The sequence below is a fragment of the Poromitra crassiceps genome (genome assembly GCF_964638095.1).
Source record: "Poromitra crassiceps genome assembly, chromosome: 25".
NCBI classification, from domain to species: domain Eukaryota; kingdom Metazoa; phylum Chordata; class Actinopteri; order Beryciformes; family Melamphaidae; genus Poromitra; species Poromitra crassiceps.
This window is the reverse complement of record NC_139649.1, coordinates 12,241,420-12,262,865: the sequence shown is the minus strand read 5'-3', so window position 1 is coordinate 12,262,865 and position 21,446 is coordinate 12,241,420. Positions and strand designations below refer to the sequence as shown.

General features: G+C 43.9%; 1 protein-coding gene across 4 annotated transcripts in view; it reads left to right on the top strand.

Moving 5' to 3' along the window:
• The window catches only part of LOC310798549 (guanine nucleotide-binding protein G(s) subunit alpha-like), a 44,949-nt gene that overhangs the window by 3,463 nt on the left and 20,040 nt on the right, over positions 1-21,446 (top strand). Inside the window, exons 2-7 of one of the 4 annotated variants that reach the window (XM_083661089.1) lie at positions 2,441-2,513; positions 6,636-6,677; positions 9,245-9,299; positions 9,648-9,767; positions 10,255-10,281; positions 17,582-17,679. In XM_083661089.1, the coding sequence (XP_083517215.1) occupies positions 2,441-2,513; positions 6,636-6,677; positions 9,245-9,299; positions 9,648-9,767; positions 10,255-10,281; positions 17,582-17,679 (415 nt within the window). The remainder of the gene's footprint in view (positions 1-2,440; positions 2,514-6,635; positions 6,678-9,244; positions 9,300-9,647; positions 9,768-10,254; positions 10,282-17,581; positions 17,680-21,446) is intronic. The other 3 variants (XM_083661091.1, XM_083661090.1, XM_083661092.1) reach the window with 3 other exon arrangements.

Genomic DNA, 21,446 nt, shown 5'->3' with positions numbered 1-21,446 from the left:
AGATGTCCCTCTGATTGGCTGTATTGAGGTATCACCATCTTGCTTGTATGTCTTTCCAGACATTTTCAGATTCTACGAAGGGCGGCAGTTTCCTCATCGGTTTGAAAATACTAGCGGAATACTCGTGCAGTGTATCGTGCGCTCACTCACTCACACACACACACACACACACACACACACACACTCACACACACACACACACAGACGTCGCATTCTTATTATAGTTCTGATTCTGATAGCCGTTGGAGCACACAATCACTGGCCATTTAGTTAGGCCTTGCTCGCTCGCAGAGTTGGCATGCAGCCTCTCCTCCCTCTCTCCAGAGGCTTTTCGTAGTCCACCTCCCTGGCTGATTCCAACTCCGCTCAGCTGTGCTCCTCCACTCAGGTGAGCTCCACCAGTAGCTAATGAATGGAGCTCTCCATGGTGCTGAACCCGTGTTGACTCATTTTGGCCACAAATTAATTTTTTTCCGCCCATTTAGTCGGCCCTTAATTACCCGATTGAAAAATCCGGCTCCATTAGGTCACCTGCAGGGGTGCTCTTTACACTTCCTGAAAGATTCAGCGCGATCACACGTAAAATGGCATAGCTGTGGCCACAACACAATTTCTCCTCACTCATAGAGACTCTTATGTTCAAACACAGGGGTCAGCCAGTTACTTCCTATTGTGTTGACACTTCCTGTGACAGTACAGTACTAGTGAGCAGGTAAAACAGACGGTGTTTTGAACAGGAAGTCATAACACACCTGGGTCAAGTGGGCGGGGCTACATAAGGTGAATTATAGGATGCCCTTTGTGGGTTTGTGGGTCACCTGCCACAGAAGTTAGCTAGTTAGCCTGAGAATCAGGACAGTGTCTTGTGTTAGCTGGTTAGCCGGAGAATCAGAACAGTGTCAGAAGTTAGCTAGTTAGCCGGAGAATCAGGACAGTATCTTGTGTTAGCTGGTTAGCCTGAGAATCAGGACAGTGTCTTGTGTTAGCTGGTTAGCCTGAGAATCAGGACAGTGTCTTGTGTTGAAGTTAGCTGGTTAGCCGGAGAATCAGGACAGTATCTTGTGAAGTTAGCTGGTTAGCCTGAGAATCAGGACAGTGTCTTGTGTTGAAGTTAGCTGGTTAGCCTGAGAATCAGGACAGTGTCTTGTGTTGAAGTTAGCTGGTTAGCCTGAGAATCAGGACAGTGTCTTGTGTTGAAGTTAGCTGGTTAGCCTGAGAATCAGGACAGTGTCTTGTGTTGAAGTTAGCTGGTTAGCCGGAGAATCAGGACAGTATCTTGTGAAGTTAGCTGGTTAGCCTGAGAATCAGGACAGTGTCTTGTGTTGAAGTTAGCTGGTTAGCCTGAGAATCAGGACAGTGTCTTGTGTTGAAGTTAGCTGGTTAGCCTGAGAATCAGGACAGTGTCTTGTGTTGAAGTTAGCTGGTTAGCCTGAGAATCAGAACAGTGTCTTGTGTTAGCTGGTTAGCCTGAGAATCAGGACAGTGTCTTGTGTTAGCTGGTTAGCCTGAGAATCAGGACAGTGTCTTGTGTCAGCTGGTTAGCCTGAGAATCAGGACAGTGTCTGAAGTTAGCTGGTTAGCCTGAGAATCAGGACAGTGTCTGAAGTTAGCTGGTTAGCCTGAGAATCAGGACAGTGTCTTGTGTTAGCTGGTTAGCCTGAGAATCAGAACAGTGTCTTGTGTTAGCTGGTTAGCCTGAGAATCAGGACAGTGTCTTGTGTTAGCTGGTTAGCCTGAGAATCAGGACAGTGTCTTGTGTCAGCTGGTTAGCCTGAGAATCAGGACAGTGTCTTGTGTTAGCTGGTTAGCCTGAGAATCAGGACAGTGTCTTGTGTTGAAGTTAGCTGGTTAGCCTGAGAATCAGGACAGTGTCTTGTGAAGTTAGCTGGTTAGCCTGATAATCAGGACAGTGTCTTGTGTTGAAGTTAGCTGGTTAGCCTGAGAATCAGGACAGTGTCTTGTGTTGAAGTTAGCTGGTTAGCCTGAGAATCAGGACAGTATCTTGTGAAGTTAGCTGGTTAGCCTGAGAATCAGGACAGTGTCTTGTGTTGAAGTTAGCTGGTTAGCCTGAGAATCAGGACAGTATCTTGTGAAGTTAGCTGGTTAGCCTGAGAATCAGGACAGTGTCGTCTTGTGTTGTTCTGGACAAGACCCTTTTTTTTTTATTATGCTGGCTGACGTTTGAATCATTTTAACATTTCAAGGTTGGACCATGTTCACTCACCTTCCAGATCTTCCTGCATAACACCATAACACCAAAACACCCAAACCAGACCCATACCCGGGCTTGTATCCCAGGCTGATGAATGGATTATCCACTATGACATGGTTCAGCAGCCTGATGGTGATCCTGGACACCAGCCCATAGTGTTTTAGTCGGTGCCTTGCAACACTTCTAATCACCTTTTGACTTATTCCTTGTTCTTCTCTCTGCTTTCAGGGGCCGGTGAATCTGGGAAAAGCACGATAGTCAAGCAGATGCGAATATTGCACGTTAATGGCTTCAACGCAGAGTAAGTGTCGGTTTGCCTCATGCTTTAAATTTGAATCTTGTGTTGTCATTTTCTACAAGGTTTTGAATTGACTGAAACCCTACAGGTTCCTGTTACTGGCTTCATTTATATCGCTGACTGTGCCTTCAAGCAGAACTAGGCTAACAGGCTAGCAGCCTTGAGGAACTTTTAACTGGTTATGAAACAGTCTAAATGTAATTCTGATGCCTCACATCTGACCTACATCAGCAAATGAGACCAACACCACCATGAGACCAATGAGACCGAGTAGATCGGCCATTTCTATATAGTGTTTCTAAAATGCCTCTTGTGAGGGTATCGCGTAGCGTCCGCCACGTGTTACTTCCGTGTGAAACAGGTTGTAATTTTTGTTCCGGCCAGCAGCTGAAGTGGAGAAGCCCTGCCTGGCCTGTCTCTCCGACAGCCCGGTAGAGACCGCGGGAGGAGCCTCTGTGTTCAGGAAGTGCAGTTTTCATTCCGGGCGAACAGTACCGCTTTTGTCCACAGGCGCCGCTACAATAAACACAAAGTGAAAGTTCCCCCCGTAGCTGCTTTAATAAAGAAACAAAATTATCCCCATCTGTTGAAAAATCGAAATGTAGGTTGGTGCTTTTTTTTACCATTATACAAATTGCATTTACTCAGATTTCCTCTTAAAAAAAAAAGTAGCTAACGTGGCGGCTCTGGAGGTGCACTCAGTGGTCTTGTTCATACGGTAAAGCAGAATACCACCATCTTAGCTTTGAAATATACCCGTCTCCTGGGACACTTTGGTCAATATACTGGTAAATCACAACTATCTTCTATAGCCACAAAGAAGAGAAGAGTTACTTTTGCCTACTTTGTGATGTGATTACTGATATACAGCCGCACTAGTAAAGTGACCGGGGGTTTACTCAGGATTAATTTATGGACTGTTTCAAACTTATTGCTTTACCGATAATAAAAAAAAATCATTTTTCCTACTCTACAGTCATCCCATTAACTGTCCAATATGATCTAATGACGATAGCTTTGAAGTCAAATGTACTGGGAGTATTTTGTAATGTTTTGGAATAAATACACTTTACATGACTGGAGAAGAATGTTTTATCTGTTTCAGGTTTTCAGGGCAACAACATCGCCCCGGGGTGTTTAAACCCAGCCGCTCATGTGAATTTCCTAAAGCTCAACAACCCCAACTTGTTGCGATGGAAACACGGTCATTTTTCTTTCTATTCTGGATCGCTGGTTTCCTAGAAAGGGCTTTTGGGCTAGGAGGCATCATCATGTGCTTATTCTGGGGGTCACGTTGAACAGATGCTCTCATAGACAGACGCCCCGCTGGAATGACAAATCCTCAGTAGGGCCGTGACTCCATTGAAGACCGATGGTGCACTTTGCCCGGTGGGGTTTTTTACCTAACTGGGTAAACCCCAGACGGCGCAAGGTGACAGGAGAGGAGGATGAGGAGACAGAAGGAGATGATGGGGAGTGAGTGACAGAATAATATAGAAGTGGGGGAAGGCAGGACGTGAGAGGAGAGTAAGAGAGTTGTATGGTGGAGAGATAAGAAGAGATTGGTATGGCAGTTCATTTTGAAGATTTCCTTTTTTCCCCCAGAGGTTCCTGGTGGTGTTCCTCTCTTAACTCATACTCTGGTTGCTCTGAGTTTTCTACTGGTGAAAGAAAGGAATGAGGACCTGAGAGAAACAACCCCGCTCTGATATGATATAATATTTATATCATATTAAAAACCTATCCGCTCATCACCAGCCTTTGTGGAAATAATCAATCCCATTGATATGACCTTTCTTCCAAGTTTTGTTTGGTGCTCCCATATCTTTGATAAGCTAAAGTGGGGGACGCTGCTCCGTTTAACTTGTTACATAGGACGGTTCAGTCTCTTCATCTCTAATGCGTAGCCTGATCGGAAGCATTTCAGTGCACAGTGAATAGGAGACTGACTTTGTGAAATCATCTCCATGCACAGTGAATAGGAGACTGACTTTGTGAAATCAAACTAATTTTGTCTGAACTTTTACACCCAAAAGAGACCCGGGGCGTTGCGGCTAGGGCTGTGAATCTTCACTGGCTTCACGATTCGATTCGATTACGATTCAGAGGGCTACGATTCGATTCGAGTACGATTATCGATGCATCTCGATGCATCTCGATGCATCTTAAATCGATGCATCACTTTTTTCCGCAATACATGATTTATTTTTTCTCACTTTCTTTTTTCTCACTGTGTGGCTACTTTTAAAATAAAAGTGCATTTGGAATTGCATTGTATTATAATCCATAATTAAAATAAACAACTGCATGTACTTCCATTATATTTTATTTGATTATTAAAAAAAAAAAAAAAAAAAAAAAAAAATTGCATCTTATAATCGATTATTTTTGACACCCCTAGGCTACATGCACTTTAGAACACTGGGCCACCAGGATGCCCCAGTACTATCAGTTGAAAACCATATCCCTTCATCCTAGGTCCTGTCATTCACATTTTCTATCTTTTCTAACTCCGTTTTGGTAGAGAGACATTGGGCGTGAGTCGCGCGACACTCCGTGTTACTTCGATTGGCGTCCTCTCTCTCTTGTTTCTGTTCTAACATAGCGTTGAAAATGTTCCCGTTAATACAGAATGAATTAGCCCGAACAAAGAGGGGATACCGTTTCAAAGATGTTGAATAGAGTGGTATTCCTCTTTAGGGCATCCTTAACCCATTGATACCTGATGCAGCATTTGTGTGTGTATCCCTTTAAGACCGCGAACCGCGTTAACGCGGTTCGCGGTCTTAAAGGGATACGCACACAAATGAGGGATATACACGCAAATGCTGCATCAGGTATCAATGGGTTAATTAGGTTTCAGTTTCGATGACCGCCACAACTCATCCTGTACCGATACCGATATGTTACTTCCCCCCCCCCCCCCGTAAATGTACGTTGAGCGCATTCATTACCCCCCGAGATATATCACTATTCATTTGAAATTCTTGGGTTTCAACACACATAACTGGCTTGATTCGGCGTTGTTGTTGGGATGCACACAGAGCAGGTCCCTCATCGAGCTGTAATGTCGACAAAATATAGTGCTCGGGGCACTCTCGTTTAACACCACTTCTACGCACACACTTGGATAAGGTTGCAGGCTGTGCTTTTGCATTGTCCTGAAATACCGGGATATTTTGATTGTCTTGTGTGTCTACTCTATATTATCATCATGCAGAGGAAATCATACCAGGAATCTGATTGTGTAAGCGAGCAGGTCTAAAGGTGGTTTCAGTAACCGCCAGGCAGAGGAATTTCAATGTCCAATCAGATTTCCTATAGTCAAAACCTGTCAATCTGATCACTGATCTGATGTCATCACTGATGACATAATCAGTGATGTCACAATGCCTAGTATGACATCATCAGTGGGACAAAAATGGAAACGGAACAGACAGAGAACAGACAGACAGAGATTGGCCACTTGCTCCCTTTTCTATATACACATATATACCATTTTCAGTATTACATCATTTATGAACTGGGTATCTGTGGAGAGTGAGTGTGGGCGGAGCTAACGCAATAGACCCGTTCTTCACGTTACTGTAGGTTCCCGACAAATCTTGCGTAAAGTAGGATAACGAGCTACTTTTCCCCCCCTGCTCTCTGCTAGCGTTGCGGGTGGTTATAATGGCTGAACTAACCGACTAACACTAACGTCACATACTTTGGATCCACCCACCTGCAATTACCGCTCATCGCCATAGGTGTCGCCAAAGAGAAACAAAATGGAAATCTTCGAGATAATCATTGTAGAATATAGCAAGTCTATGTGATACTCCTCTCTCCCCAACACCCTCCTGCCCTGCTATGTTCTGTATGATAAATTGTCACAGCCAAAAATCAAGCCGAGATCTCCTGTTCTCAGTTGGTACCAGCAAGTACACAATATTCAGTAGTGGCACTTGGTCAGCAAAATGAAGGTGTCTGTCTGTGCATCCTGATTCCTCAGCAGCCATAATACTGATGTCTGAGATCATTCACTTTTTGGAGAGCTCATAGAGAACCTGAACCCACTTGAACCTTATAATAATAACAACCACTAACACATATAACACTTCTTTGTCATTATTTCAATTTTAGGACGATTGATACAGGGGTGAAAGTGGATTGGATTTCTGGCAGGTACTATACTACCCCAACCTTCATCGTTTTATATTGTTCTCGTCCCGCCACGTATATATGTATGTGTGTGTGTGTGTGTGTGTGTGTGTGTGTATATATATACGGTATATATATACGGTATATATATATATATATATATATATATATATGATGTCACATGTTACTGTGCTGTATTTAAATTAAAGTTGACTAGTTTATTAAGTAAAAAAAGTTAGTGATTTGGAGGTTTGGGAAACTTCCCGCTGCGTAATCTTTGGTTTTGGAATCTGTGGCAGAGTGAGAGGTCTGTCTGCTCTCCGCTCCTGTTCTGTGAGATCTTTGGGCTGCTTCCAGTCTAGCTGCGTTGCATAGCGTTACAGCACAGATTAAAAACACACAGGTCTAAAACACTGCACTGGAACAATTTAGAAGCAATTTATGAGAGAGAGTACCGTTGTTTATGTTGATCTAATGACATAACGTGAGCAGATCTGTTTCCTTGCTGGAAATGCGATCGTGGACGGCTTCTGTGGGTTTTGATTGACAGCCAGCTGCACCTCGCTCTATCCCCTCTTCCCGGTACTGCGTTCAGGCACCGATTCACCGAATCTTTTAACGGTACTACGTACCGCCCCCAGTGGCGCCGGAACGAGTTTGCAATAAGGGGGACACAATTTTTTTTTTTTTTTTTTTTCTTTTTCTAATATATATATTTTTTTTTGTTTGTTTTTTTCGGCGCCCATTAGGGCGCCGACGAAAAATTGACGTTTTTATGGACGTTTGGATGATTTTTAGCCATATTTAGATGAATATCTCATTTTAAATTAACATTAGGATTATACTGTAGTAATGTAATTATTCAGTATTTTTCCTTTTCTCACTCACTTGGTGACCTGCTCTCCCTTTAGGTAATTTTATAATTACACTACAACAGACAGCAACACAGGCAGAAACACTGAACTTATTATTATTATTATTATTATCACTTCGAAACACAGTGCAAAACTTGTCATCTCAACACAAAAATAAAATAACAATAACCGTATACGATTATAGCAGCAGCCAATGACAGTGAGTGCAGTACAGAGTCCAGGTCTGTCTGTCTCTCAGGTGTAATAATCCCACAATGATCATCATGGCTTTAACAAGTGTCACAGGCTGTGTAAACAGTGTAAAGTGGGCTCTCTGTAACTTGATCCCTGGGTCTGTCTGTCTCAGGTGTAATAATCCCACAATGATCACGGCTTTAACAAGCATCACAGGCTGTGTAAACAGTGTAAAGTGGGCTCTAAGCGTCAGGGGCAGTTGCCCCCTCAGATTAAAAAAAAAAAAAAAAAATTTTTTTTTTTTTAGGGGGACCAAATTTTAAGGGGGACAAAATGTCCCCATGTCCCCCTTGTTCCGGCGCCAGTGACCGCCCCGTTCCAGTCTACTTTCACCAGTGTGTGTGTGTGTGTATATAAGAATTACTTTTCGTGTTTTGGTCAAAATCTTAGCTTGCATAGCTGTATTATCCATATTTACCATACATAAGGTAGACAGCTTATGTCTTTCCGCCCAGTTTAGATTTTTTTTGGCCAATTCTCCATTTCAATGCTTAAAAGCATTTAAGCTGAAACGCTATTTGCACAGTATGTGACTTCCTTATCGTGACGTATTCCGACTGAAACAGGGAAGCGTGTGGAGGAGTTTGATTTGACCATTGAAAAGTGGGCGGGTCTGGGATGAGGGACTGGGCGAGGCGAGTGTCTGTCGTCTGGACATGCTCTGTCTGCACCCAGGCAACTACCTCAGAGCAGAGGGAGAAAGCAGTCCGCTAAATAACGTATTTTACCTGACAAATCTGAAACCTACCGGGCGGGCGGTCACGTTTCAATAAGAGTCTATGTTATAAACACAATATAATTTAAATACAGCCCTGTGGACTGTTTGCTCGCTGGCTGGCTCACTGCACCCAGCGCCAGAGCAAAGAGCATTATATTACATATCCTTTGCATCTACATTAAAAGAAGACATTACCGTTTTTTTTTTATGTTACATGCTTATTGCTAAGTATATTAACATTTATGGGCTAGCAAAGTCTGCCCATGTAGGCAGCCATGTTCCCTGCTTGGAATTTTCTTCTAGCCATGAAGATTGATTGACAGCTGTCATGTCATGATATTATTGGTTGAAATTGGGTTGAAATCTAACAGTACTAGCTGACATAAGCACACTGCAGATTTTTGTGAATTCTTTGGGATACTCTGTTAAATAGGTAGACTCTATGACCAAGGATGTGATCTAAAATTGTTAAAAAGTCATTTTTAAGCGGTGCAGCCGCTTCTATAAGTGACTTTGTGTGTGTATGGTGAGATTTGGGCGAGTTCACTGAGATTTGGGGAGGACTGGCTCGAGCTACTAGGCTCGAGGCGACATGGAAGGTCCCCGGTCTGCACAGACAGACGCACCGCTTAAGTTCAACACCTGGGTGTGATTGTTCGACTTTGAAAAACGGATTGACTGGTATTCTCCATTACTCTTCCTTTTTGTAATGAATGCATTCATGTAAACAAAGCAACTAACTTCCAAACTCTTGTTCTTCACAGGGAGAAAACGCAGAAAATCCACGATATTAAAAACAACATTAAAGAAGCTATAGAGGTAAGAAATTGTTCTTCTGACCAATTTTGGATTAGAAGATCTACAGTTTGAGATTTTTGGAATAACTTGTATGACGGCTCCCACACAAGTGGAAAAGTATGCAAAACAATTTGGTATTTTATTTAAAATGTACAGAAAATTAAGATAATCTTTTCATTAAAGAGACATTTTCGCAGATGCTTTTAAAATGTGTAGGTATGCAGCAACTTTCAGACAATAATAACCTGGAAAAGTGTTCAATATTCAAATCTGTAGAAATCATGTTGTACTTTTCAAAGAAGTGTGTCATTGTGCATAGGTTTTTCAATAATTTAACTAAGTTTTTCTTCTTCTCTTCTCTTCATTCAGACCATTCTGACTGCCATGAGTACGCTCACACCCCCGTGCCAGTTAGCCTGCCCAGCAAACCAATCCCGAATTGATTATGTCCTGAACCAACTAAACCAGAAGGATTTTGAATTTCCTTCGGTAAGTTGCAGCTTATTTCCTTGTAATAAATTGACTCTCTCTGACCTCTGTTGTTGTTTTGAAACCTAAGAGCAGACAGCCGTTTGTTTCCATCTTGAAATTGCAAGTCGCATTTCATCTGAACAAACATTCATTGTTCTGTCATATGGAGGTCCATGAAAAGTGTTATATCATCAAAGTATGTCTCCCTAATACCAGAGGCAATTCATAACGAATTGTCCGAATGCTGAAGCTAGGCTTGTGGCACGCATGTCATTGTGCTAACTGTCCTGCAAATTGTGCACAATTTTGCAAAAAAAGACCTAGGAAGCAGCTAGGCGAGTGGCTATGTCAGTGTGGCGGAGAAGCAGCCAGTGCTAACAGGGTGTCTGCAGGTCCTTTAAAATGTATTTATTGTAATTAAAATCAAGGCCTTAAAAGGTAGCAAATATCAATTACAGCCTGGTAAATCATATTTACAGTGTCTTAAAAATTTTGTTTTTCACAGTGTACAACTTTTCTTGGGAGAATCAAGGTATTTGTCCAGATCTATATTTTGATAGTTATTTTTTTACTTACTTTTCATCTTTACTATTGTTGTAAAATTGGCCTTAGATTGTATTCAAACTGTTATTGAAACATAAAAAAAAAAGTATTACATTTAACTCCCTGCAGATACTCTTGCTAGGTGTGCTGTGGGTGACTAAACTACTTTCTGGGGTAGCCTGTAAGACTCTTTGCTCTGTTCTCTGGGTGGTTCAGTAATTAGCAGGTGTGCTCCCGCTTGGGAGGCTGTCCATTGAATCAGCCTCTCACCTGAGAGAGCCACACCGCCTATTAACACCTGTCACCTGAGAGAGCCACACCGCCTATTAACACTGATTGTGTGTAAATGGGTCTGGAGGGACCTGTCCTCCAGAAACACAGAGACTCTGAGGGGTTCCCCTGAGCTGCTTTCTGCTCCCGGGGCCCGGGGCATGCCAAGCTGTGAGGAAGTCACTGCCACCCTGCAGCGTTTCCACTACTGCTCCTGCAATTAATTTGTTTTTGCCCTTCCATCAAAATAATTAATTAATTATTATGAATTAATTAATAATTATTTGGTGTGCAAAACTGATGATGCCTATTATATTTGAAGGCTATTCAAGCAAAGTTGTCCCTGGTTTGCTGCTAACCCAATAGATTACAGGGTTTTAGATTTGGTATTAGGACAGGGTGAGATTTCTTTGGGGAAAACATAGGGGGGGGGGGGACGTTTTTGATTATTATTTTTTTACCTTTATTTTTACCGTCAGCCGAATGCCTCTCTTGTTATTACCGCAGTTACGACAGCTGTTGAAAAGAGGAAGAGAATACGTCGCTGTCCGAGCTGTCATCATCGTGAAAGACATGCTCGTCGTGTTGCTGGAACAGACGCGGGAGAGCCGGGTGCTAATGCTAATGCTAATGCTAATGCTAATGTGCGCGCTCTTCAATTTACAAAATACACTGGAGGGGGGGGGGGGCTTTAAGCATGTTTACAGCCTATATAGCTCATTTCACCTTTCATAACAACTGTATGGGCCGGGGGATGAATTTTTATATAACTCACCCGTTTAGAGTAAAATTGACGATAGAAAAGACTATGTTTTGGGCGTGATTGACAGGTTGCCTGTCCAGTGATCACGCAGCATGCAAATCACGGACCAATAGCAGGCGGAGCTGCGGCTCTGGGAAACGCCTCGTCTCGTGCGAGCTGCGCAGGAACCCCAAGATGGCTACAACAACCACACTAGGCTTCAAAATGGGGAGTCCCAAAACCAATGGGTGACGTCATGCTGACTCTGTCCATATTTTTTAGACGGTCTATCTATGCTTATAGACATGTTAGAGTGAAAACCGTGTCTTATAGGAGGACAGGACAATTTGAAGAGAAACTCAAACTGCCCATAAAACCCTGGGGAATGTGTTTTCAGAGTAGCCTTCGGAAATAAACTTTCAACAAAATAAAAAATTATTACCAATGCACAGTCTATGAATGACATGTCATGCATTTGATTGACTGCAGGATTAGATGTAATTTCTGAAATATCTCTTTTAATTACCGTAGTTGAAATATGTTCGAGGTTACATGGAGGAAGATCAATGCTTTGTCTGCTTCAGGTTTTATTGCTCAACATTTCAAGTGGCCGTTCTCACAGTGTAGGTTTTAGTTTCGGAGTGATTTTCCAGCGAAGAGTGTGTATTTGTGTGTAAGCAAAAGACAGTCTCCTGATATTGTCTTTTGTTACGTCATGGCAAATTTGTTATGCGGGCCTATCTGAAGCTGACTCCTCCCCCAGGCTGTCATTCACTAGACTTCCACCAAACACCCACAGTATGTTGATAGAAGGGAAAAAGAGGCAAGCACTTGCACAGATTTTCACTTGATACTTTCTATCGAGTTTGCTCTTATTTGATATGGCCGTGAGGTGGAATAGATCTATATACTATCAATAATAATAATGGTACATTGCTGGTTGGTTACCTAATGAAATGTAATATCCCCGAAGCAGAAAGTCCAGTCAACTCCTATGTTATTAACTTCTACTTCTGTTTATTAGATGAGTGACTGGTTGATTGTTTGGGAAGAGAATAGAATAGGAAGCGATCTGATAGGCCCGGCCTCTGCTCTAACTCCTCCTCTGCCCACTCCCCTCCTCGCCTGCTGGAAACCAGTTGGACTGGTTGACTCTGCCTTTTAGCAGGGGGGGGGGGGGGAGAGGAAGAAGGAGAATGAGGCCTGGGTTGAATCTCCCTATGTCTTTTCACTACTTCTCTTTGATTTTCTCTCCTTGTCGCCGATCAATATTTCTTTTCTGATCAAGTTTTCCCCCCCGGATTTCTCCCCCAATTTTGCTTGGCCAATTCCCTCTGTTGTCCTGGTCGTTGCTCCACCTCCTTTGCCGATTTGTGGAGAGTTGTAGACTAGCACCATGCTTCCTCCGATATCACCCGCAGCAGAACGTAGTACGTGGGAAGATCACGCTCCCCCCCCCCCCCCCCCCCCCCCCCAGTTCCCCTCCCCCACAAACAGGCCAGACCAGAGGAGGGACTAGTGCAGCGACCACAACTCGTACCCCACCGGCTTCCCACACGCAGACACGGGCAATTGTGTCTGTAGAAACGTCTGACCGGAAATGCCGCTGGCGGGATTTGTCGTGCGTTCCTTTATCGCAAAAGAACTGGGATGTGGAGGCTAAATGACGTCACATCCGTTTTGTTAGCGTTCCATTTGCAGAAAAGTTGAGCTGGGAAGTTCAATGTTTGTTCATTGGTCAGATCCACTCGCTAGCCAGGCTAGCCATTGTTAGCAATAACAGTTGATAACAAGGCATTTCGTGGCATTTTGCGCATACAAACACTGCAGCCTCATGTCCACACAGATAGAAGTAGGCCGTGCTGTGTGTGTACAGCTGATTTAATGAGACACAAACAAGACAGAAGTGCTAAATAGCATTTATACGATTATAACTACTGTTGTTGCGCGGATCAGCCATCTTGGATTTTTTACGTCGGGGCTGCTGAGGCTCCTACGAGTTTGGAATGGGAAATACCAGCTCTAGTGACGTCACGTCCCAGCTCATGAACTTTGAACCGGTAAGATTACCAGTTCCCAGTTATAAAGGAATGCACGATTGAACCTGGGTCTCTGCGGTGGTCGGCGAGTACTTTACCTCTACACTACCCAGACGCCCCGGCATTTCTTATCATTAATATTATTATTCACAAAGGAGGAGCCCTGTATCTTTTTCTCCTCTACAATGTTCTGTCAAGGAAAATGTTAATAAAATAAACCATACTGGAAGTAAAAAAAAAAAAAAAAACTTACTAGGATTATTTACTTAGGTCATTGTATTCCTTGAAGACCAATTTGCTACTATTCCGTGCTGCCCCTCCTGCTCCCAGCTCCACATTTGCGCAGGTGATTCTGCTCCTGGTTTTTGTAACGTTCATGAATTCACTTGACAAGTGATGAGTGTATGCAGTTGTCCAAGTTATTTTAAACCGGTTGATATTTCTTCCATTTGTTTGCACTGCTGCATATACAGGGATACAGTGTTACCGCTGCATATAGAGGGGACCAGGGCTGTGGGAGGTTTTGGCTTTGAACATTTTGGAAATCTCTTTCTTCTCTTGTTCTTGGAGTGTTTTGTTTGTTTTGATCATTTTCAATCAGTCAAGTGGTCAACATTCAAACTGAGCTGCTGGAAGATTGTTGGACTGATAACTATGGCTGCTCGATTACATTAATTATTACGAAACATAATCACGATTATTTTTGACTGATATTGAGATCACCATTATTTCACGCGATTACTCATTGACGTTGGAAAAATCATTTATTGAACTTGAAAAAAGGTTTTACTCAATTTCTTTTAAATTTTAATACAATTGAACTAAAAAAACAAAGAAAAAATATATAAATAAATAGCCTAACTAAAATAAATAATATATAAAAAAAAAAATTGTTTTATCTCGATTATCTTGTTTTCATAATTGTGGGAAGCCAAAATTTAAATTGAGATTCAAATTCGATTAATTGCACAGCCCTGCTGATAACCCAAATACATTTCCTAATAATTACAGATCTCAAAGTATTATTGTTGATCGCTGCGCATGAATGAGCTCTGTTTATCTCTCCACAAGGTCGCGCTGCTATTGTCATTCTCATGAGCCCAGGTTTGTAGTCACTGTCAGTAGAGTGGCTCACTGTATGTACATGAAGAACCATACTTTTTACTTTTTGATTGATTGACTAATGCATAATAAACGTAATAATAAACATGGCTTCTCATTTCTGGTTGAGTGGTTGTAGGAAGTAATTCAAAGACTACAGTCAAAGCTCTCGGTTATTGCACACAAATCTGTACTGAGCTATGCAAGATCAAAGTAATAACAAATATTGGATAAAAAAAAAAAGGTAAAATCAAGTTTGGTCAAAACCATCCTCCTGTCCTTGTTGAGACAACTTGAATAATGACAGCAGAATGCTATCCCCATGCATTCTAATGACAGGTGTCAACAGACATACTTTAGTGCTCAAACCAGGGCCTAAGACGTTACAGCCAGAGCTCAGCAGGACAACATGTTGATACTGTTGATATACAATCTAACTGGAGCTTAGATAAGGTTCTTTAAAAACACCAATGAAGGAATTGAATGGTTACGATAGTTAAAGGTGTCGTAGTAGTAAACAATGTAGCTCTTGTTAGTCAACGTTGTATTGTGGTAAGTTTGTTTTGCAACAAACAGACAAACAACAGTAGTATTGATAAGACATGGGTGGCCCTCCAGTCTGACCTGATCCCATCCATGACTCGCCTCCGTGTCAGCCATCCCCTCCATCCGTAATGTGAGACGAGTTTGACCAACTAGAGGCCGTGAGTGGAAGTACTTTGCATCGTTTTGTTTGCCTACATTAGCGTTTCCGCCATTTGGTGTGTAGTTCAAAAACTCTGGAAAAAAAATGAATGGGTTTTTTGAAAAAATGCCATAAATAAGGTCTGTGTTGAACAGAATCAGATATCCATCTATACGTTTTGTTCCTGGGGTTGAAATACGTCCATCAGCACCACTTTTGTGATTGTTTTGTAGAATTTTTCTTCTACTTACTTTTTAATATCACTTTTTGCTAACAAAATGCTAATCACTGCGGGAAGCAGACTACAGTAGCGTTGATAAGCGACTTCCTTCACCTCTCTTTTACATGGTTTTTTTTTTGCCAGAGCTCGATCATCGGACTTTATTGTACATTCAAATTATTGCGATTTTCAGTGTCGTGTTGAGCAGGTATTATAGTTGTTATTGTTTCGCTTATTTAGCCTATAGCTCATCCTTTAAAACTGATTAGCGGACTAGCTAGGCGACTGTTCTTCTCTCCCAAACTATTGGACCAACTATACCACCAATCGATATAAAAAGTCATTGAAGGACACAAATTCACAAAGGTGGCGTATTTTATTGAATGGAACAAAATGTAGGTAGTATAGTTATTAAACCTATGTGTAGGCCATTCATATTTTCCATAGGGAATTTAGACGCCAGCCTACAAAATTACACCAGACTTTGTCTCTTGCAAATCCCTGATTACTTTCTTTCACTGTTAGACGAGTCGAGTGTTTTCTTAAGAGTACACTGTAAAGAAATCTTTAATTCTTGGTAGCACCCTATGGCTCATAATGGCTTATTTGTGCTGAGTAGCATCCTATGCGACCGACTGCAGAGCGTAGTGAAGTGATGTAGTGACAGCCGAGCCTTGTGTCAGTACAAAGCTCTCCGTTTCTCCATGAACTCAATGAAGCGCTCTGTTTCCTGCCTCTGTCAGAGGTCCTCTCATCTGATGCTCCTCTCCGCCTCCAACTACAAACCCAGGGAGGGAATAGCAGCACGTTCTGGCACTTTTTCTCCCAGAATTCAGACCCAGAGGCGGAGCGGAGCCTAACCTCCGCGGACGCAGGCTCCTCAGAACGTACCGCTGCTCCCTTTAGGGAACTAGCCCCAACAGTTAGCGTCTCCCTTTAGGGAACCAGCCCCAGTTAGCTTCTCTCTTTAGGGAACCAGCCCCAACAGTTATCGTCTCCCTTTAGGGGACCAGCCCGAGTTAGCTTCTCTCTTTAGGGAACCAGCCCCAGTTAGCTTCTCTCTTTAGGGAACCAGCCCTAGTTAGCTTCTCTCTTTAGGGAACCAGCCCGAGTTAGCTTCTCTCTTTAGGGAACCAGCCCCAGTTATCGTCTCCGTTTAGGGAACCAACCCGAGTTAGCTTCTCTCTTTAGGGAACCAGCCCCAGTTAGCTTCTCTCTTTAGGGAACCAGCCCCAGTTAGCTTCTCCCTTTAGGGAACCAGCCCCAACAGTTAGCTTCTCTCTTTAGGGAACCAGCCTGAGTTAGCTTCTCTCTTTAGGCAACCAGCCCCAGTTAGCTTCTCTCTTTAGGGAACCAGCCCCAGTTAGCTTCTCTCTTTAGGGAACCAGCCCCAACAGTTAGCTTCTCTCTTTAGGGAACCAGCCTGAGTTAGCTTCTCTCTTTAGGGAACCAGCCCCAGTTAGATTCTCTCTTTAGGGAACCAGCCCCAACAGTTAGCTTCTGTCCTTAGGGAACCAGCCCCAACAGTTAGCTTCTTACCACCAGCATTCTGTAGAGTCTGATTGTGATCAGGAGAAATACTGTCCTGAAATAAGAACATTCCTACTGATTTTGTTTAGTCTTGATTTTAGCTTCTTTTCTTTTCTTTTTCTAGCACATTTTGTTCCAACTGTGACTTGTGTCTGCCGGTATTATGTAATTAATTAATATTAAGGGAAATGATTGCTATTCTATTCTATTCTATTCTATTCTATTCTATTCTATTCTATTCTCCTCCCCTAGATTCCCTTTTGCTCATACCGTTCCTCTCGGGAACCCAGAGAAAAATGAAAGATGATACATTTTGTTACATTTGATTTACATGTGAAATTATGATGATGATGATTCATTATTTGTTAGCATATTTTTGGACTGTGATTAAGATGTTTTCCTGCTTCCCCTCCCTTCATTTTACCCCAAACTCTCTCTCACACACACACACACACACACACACACACACACACACACACACACACACACACACACACACACACACACACACACACACACACACACACACACACACACACTTTTTTCCTCCTTGTGCTATCTCACATCCTTGTCCTGGTGTTCCTCGGCGGTGAAGAAGAGATCTCCAGTGTTGTGTGTAGGTGCAGCCAGTATGTTGTCTTCTGCAGGCCGTGCTTTGACCCAGACTCTCTCTGCCCTCTCTCTCTCTCTCTCTCTCTCCAGGAGTTCTACGAGCACGCAAAGATCCTCTGGCAGGACGAGGGAGTCCGGGCCTGCTGGGAAAGGTCCAACGAATATCAGCTCATCGACTGCGCACAGTAGTAAGTCTCAACCCCCCCCCCCCCCTCTCTCTCTCTCTCTCTCTCTCCATAATGTACGTACACACACATACATACACACACACACACACACACACACACACACACACAGTTAAACATACACAGATTTCCAAGGACTACAGCAAATACAGAATTCACAAACACGCTTTCTTTTTCTTTGTGACTCTCCAGTTCACTCTCTCGTACACACACGCACGCACACACACGCACACGCACACACACACACACACGCACACGCACACGCACACACACACGCGCGCACGCACGCACGCACACACACACACACACACCAAACTGTTTCGTCTTGCGTAACGTTGGGTATTTTACCACGTGGTTTATGCGAGTACAAGGAGGAATCAAGGTTCACGAGGTGACAATAAACGCTACGCTACCTTGATAATGACAGCCTGTTTGTTCAGCCTGGCACGATAATGACAGCCTGTTTGTTCTGCCTGGCACGATAATGACAGCCTGTTTGTTCTGCCTGGCACAGCCTGTTTGTTCTGCCTGGCACGTATTATAAGAAAGCAGCACAGATAAGAACAATTGACTCCGCATGACTCAAATTGGTCGGCTTCCGTTTAATACCTTGTAGTTTGATTGCTTGTAGAATAGTTTGATTGCTACACAATAATTAGTAATCAAGTACTAGAATAAGCCTACAACTTGTTGAGTAACTTTTTTGAGATTTACTGGTCCGTGGTGGAATTGTGCTTGATCCTCGTTTTTCTTATTGAGTTTGTTTTAGTGTTGGGGAATAGAGGAATGTTTTCATGGTCACTTTATAAATTCACTTAAAACTTGTGCTAAACAACCCAGTCGCTAACCTCTGTGTGTGTGTGTGTGTGTGTGTGTGTGTGTGTGTGTGTGTGTGTGTGTGTGTGTGTGTGTGTGTGTGTGTGTGTGTGTGTGTGTGTGTGTGTGTGTGTGTGTGCGTGTGCGTGCGCGCGCGTGCGTGCGCGTGTGCGTGTGGGAGAGAGACTGGGGACCGACTGAGATTGCGTCCTAGCTCTGCTTAGGGCTGTACATCATGAACAATTTAGAAAAATTGCAATTGCAATTAATTTGGCAGATATTGATTTGTGGTATTAGAGGGAATGATCATTTTTACATCACTATTCTCATTTTCATTGAAAGATGTATTAAAATGATTATGGTGTGGGGCGCCTGTTCGGGGTGGAAGGGAAATGGTGGGAATAGCGTGATCCTCCCACGTGCTACGTCCTGCCGGTGAAGCTTCCCGCTGTCAGGTGAAAAGAAGCGGCTGGTAACTGCGCATGTGTCGGAGGAGGCATGGTGCTAGTCTCGGCTCTCCCCAGATCGGCAGAGGGTGGAGCAGCGACCGGTTGCAGCAAGGGGGCAAATTGGCAAAGTACAATTTGGGAGAAAGTGGGGGGGAATCCAAAAAAATAATAATACTTTTTATTTATTTAATGTTTGCGGGGATCTGTACCAAACAAAGATGTTTTCCTAAGTCTGTAGAATGATGTGTAGGCCATGGCATCTCTACAGCACAACAATATTTATTCTAAAATTATATTTTGACACATTTCGCCTAACAAATATTGCTCGTCCTCCTGTGATTTGAAAATTGCCATTTCGATAAAGTTTTTGATGAATTGTTCAGCCCTAGTGTGCGTGTGTGAGACTGGGGCCAGGGACTGAGAATGCATCCTAGCACTGGTGACTCTTGACTATTTCCAATGCGTCTTGAGTATTGAGATACTTTCCTTTTCTCTCCCTCCTCCCTCCTCTCTCCTCTCTCCTCCCTCCTCTCTCCTCCCTCCTCCCTCCTCTCTCCTCCCTCCTTCCTCCTCCCTCCTCTCTCCTCCCTCCTCTCTCCTCTCTCCTCCCTCCTCCCTCCTCTCTCCTCCCTCCTCTCTCCTTCCTCCTCTCTCCTCCCTCCTCTCTCCTCCCTCCTCCCTCCTCCCTCCTCCCTCCTCCCTCCTCCCTCCTTCCTCCTCTCTCCTCCCTCCTCTCTCCTCTCTCCTCCCTCCTCTCTCCTCCCTCCTCTCTCCTCCCTCCTCCCTCCTCTCTCCTCCCTCCTCTCTCCTCCCTCCTCCCTCCTCTCTCCTCCCTCCTCTCTCCTCCCTCCTCCCTCCTCTCTCCTCCCTCCTTCCTCCTCTCTCCTCCCTCCTCTCTCCTCCCTCCTCTCTCCTCCCTCCTTCCTCCTCTCTCCTCCCTCCTCCCTCCTCTCTCCTCCCTCTCTCCTCCCTCCTCTCTCCTCCCTCCTCTCTCCTCCCTCCTCTCTCCTCCCTCCTCCCTCCTCTCTCCTCCCTCCTCTCTCCTCCCTCCTCCCTCCTCTCTCCTCCCTCCCTCCTCCCTCCTCTCTCCTTCCTCCTCTCTCCTCCCTCCTCTCTCCTCCCTCCTCTCTCCTCCCTCCCTCCTCTCTCCTCCCTCCTCTCTCCTCCCTCCCTCCTCTCTCCTCCTCTCTCCTCCCTCCTCCCTCCCTCCTCTCTCCTCCCTCCCTCCTTCCTCCTCCCTCCTTCCTCCTCCCTCCTTCCTCCATCTCTTTTCTGCTATTTTCTCTTATCCTCCTTTTGATCTCTGTCAGGCCGCCTCTGTTATAAGGCATGCAGTGGTCACATGAACCCAGAGTTGTTGGAAGGCGGGGGCTCACTCGTTTCCGTGTGTGTGTGTGCGCGCGCGCGTATGCTTGTGTGCGCGTGTGTCGTGCGCTTGTGTGTGTGCGCGTGCTTGCGTGTTGTGTGTTTGTGTGTGTATGTGTGTCTCAGTGTCTGTGTGTGTGCATGCTCATATGCGTTACTTCGTGTGTGTATTAGAGCTGCAACGAATAGTCGAATAATCGATTCCTCGATCGACAGAAAATTAATCGCCAGCTATTCTTAGAATCGATTAATCGCACTCTTTTTTTTCTCTTGGACAACCATAATGAAAGAAAGTAGCCAGCCAGTGTCGGAAGAAAATCCGATACAACACGTCCTAATTGATATTAACCAGTGAGAAAACGATACGAAATAAGATACAAGATGAGACGTGATTATGTTTTTAATTGCTTCATGTAACTGTCGAGTTGCATGGAAATTATGTTTCATGCAACTTGCAAACTGCAACTAGTTGTGTGAAAGTGTCACGGTGTAAAAAGCCAGCGGGGGACATTCAGACCAAAAGCGTTTTTGGAGCTGCCAGCGTCTTTCTGCAATTCATTCTCTATGTAAGGACCCGCTAGACGTGCTCCTCTTTTAATGAACGCACCTGGCGTTTCAGCGCTGGTGGCGTCTGTTGTTTTTGGAGGAGCGCTGTGGGCGTTTTAAAGCTGAAAAAAGTTGAACATTTAGAGGAAAAGCGCCCTGATCGTCTTTTTCACTCCTCCCACCTTTTCTCCTCCCGGGGGATTTTCAAACTCGGCTGCTGCCAGAATTGGTAATAATCTGGCTTTCGTGTTGACAGTGAACAACATCAAACAGACAAAACCAGCTGGCTACTGTCCGTGTGGTCGCGACTGCAGGGGAAAACAAATGGAGCGCAAAAAAAAACGCTCCGTGCGCTGTGTTTTGTGCACAATGGAAGCGCTCGCAACATGATTTTCACAGCGTTCTGACTGAAAAAAACGCTTTTGGTCTGAATGTCCCCTTGTGTTCCCATATGTACGATACTTTGTGTGTATGTCTGTGTGTCCATGTTACTGTCTTTTTGTGCATGCAGGTTACATTGTGTGTGTGCATGAACTCAATGTTTAGTGTGTGTGTGTGTGCGTGTGCATGTGTGTGTCTGCATGCACACACACA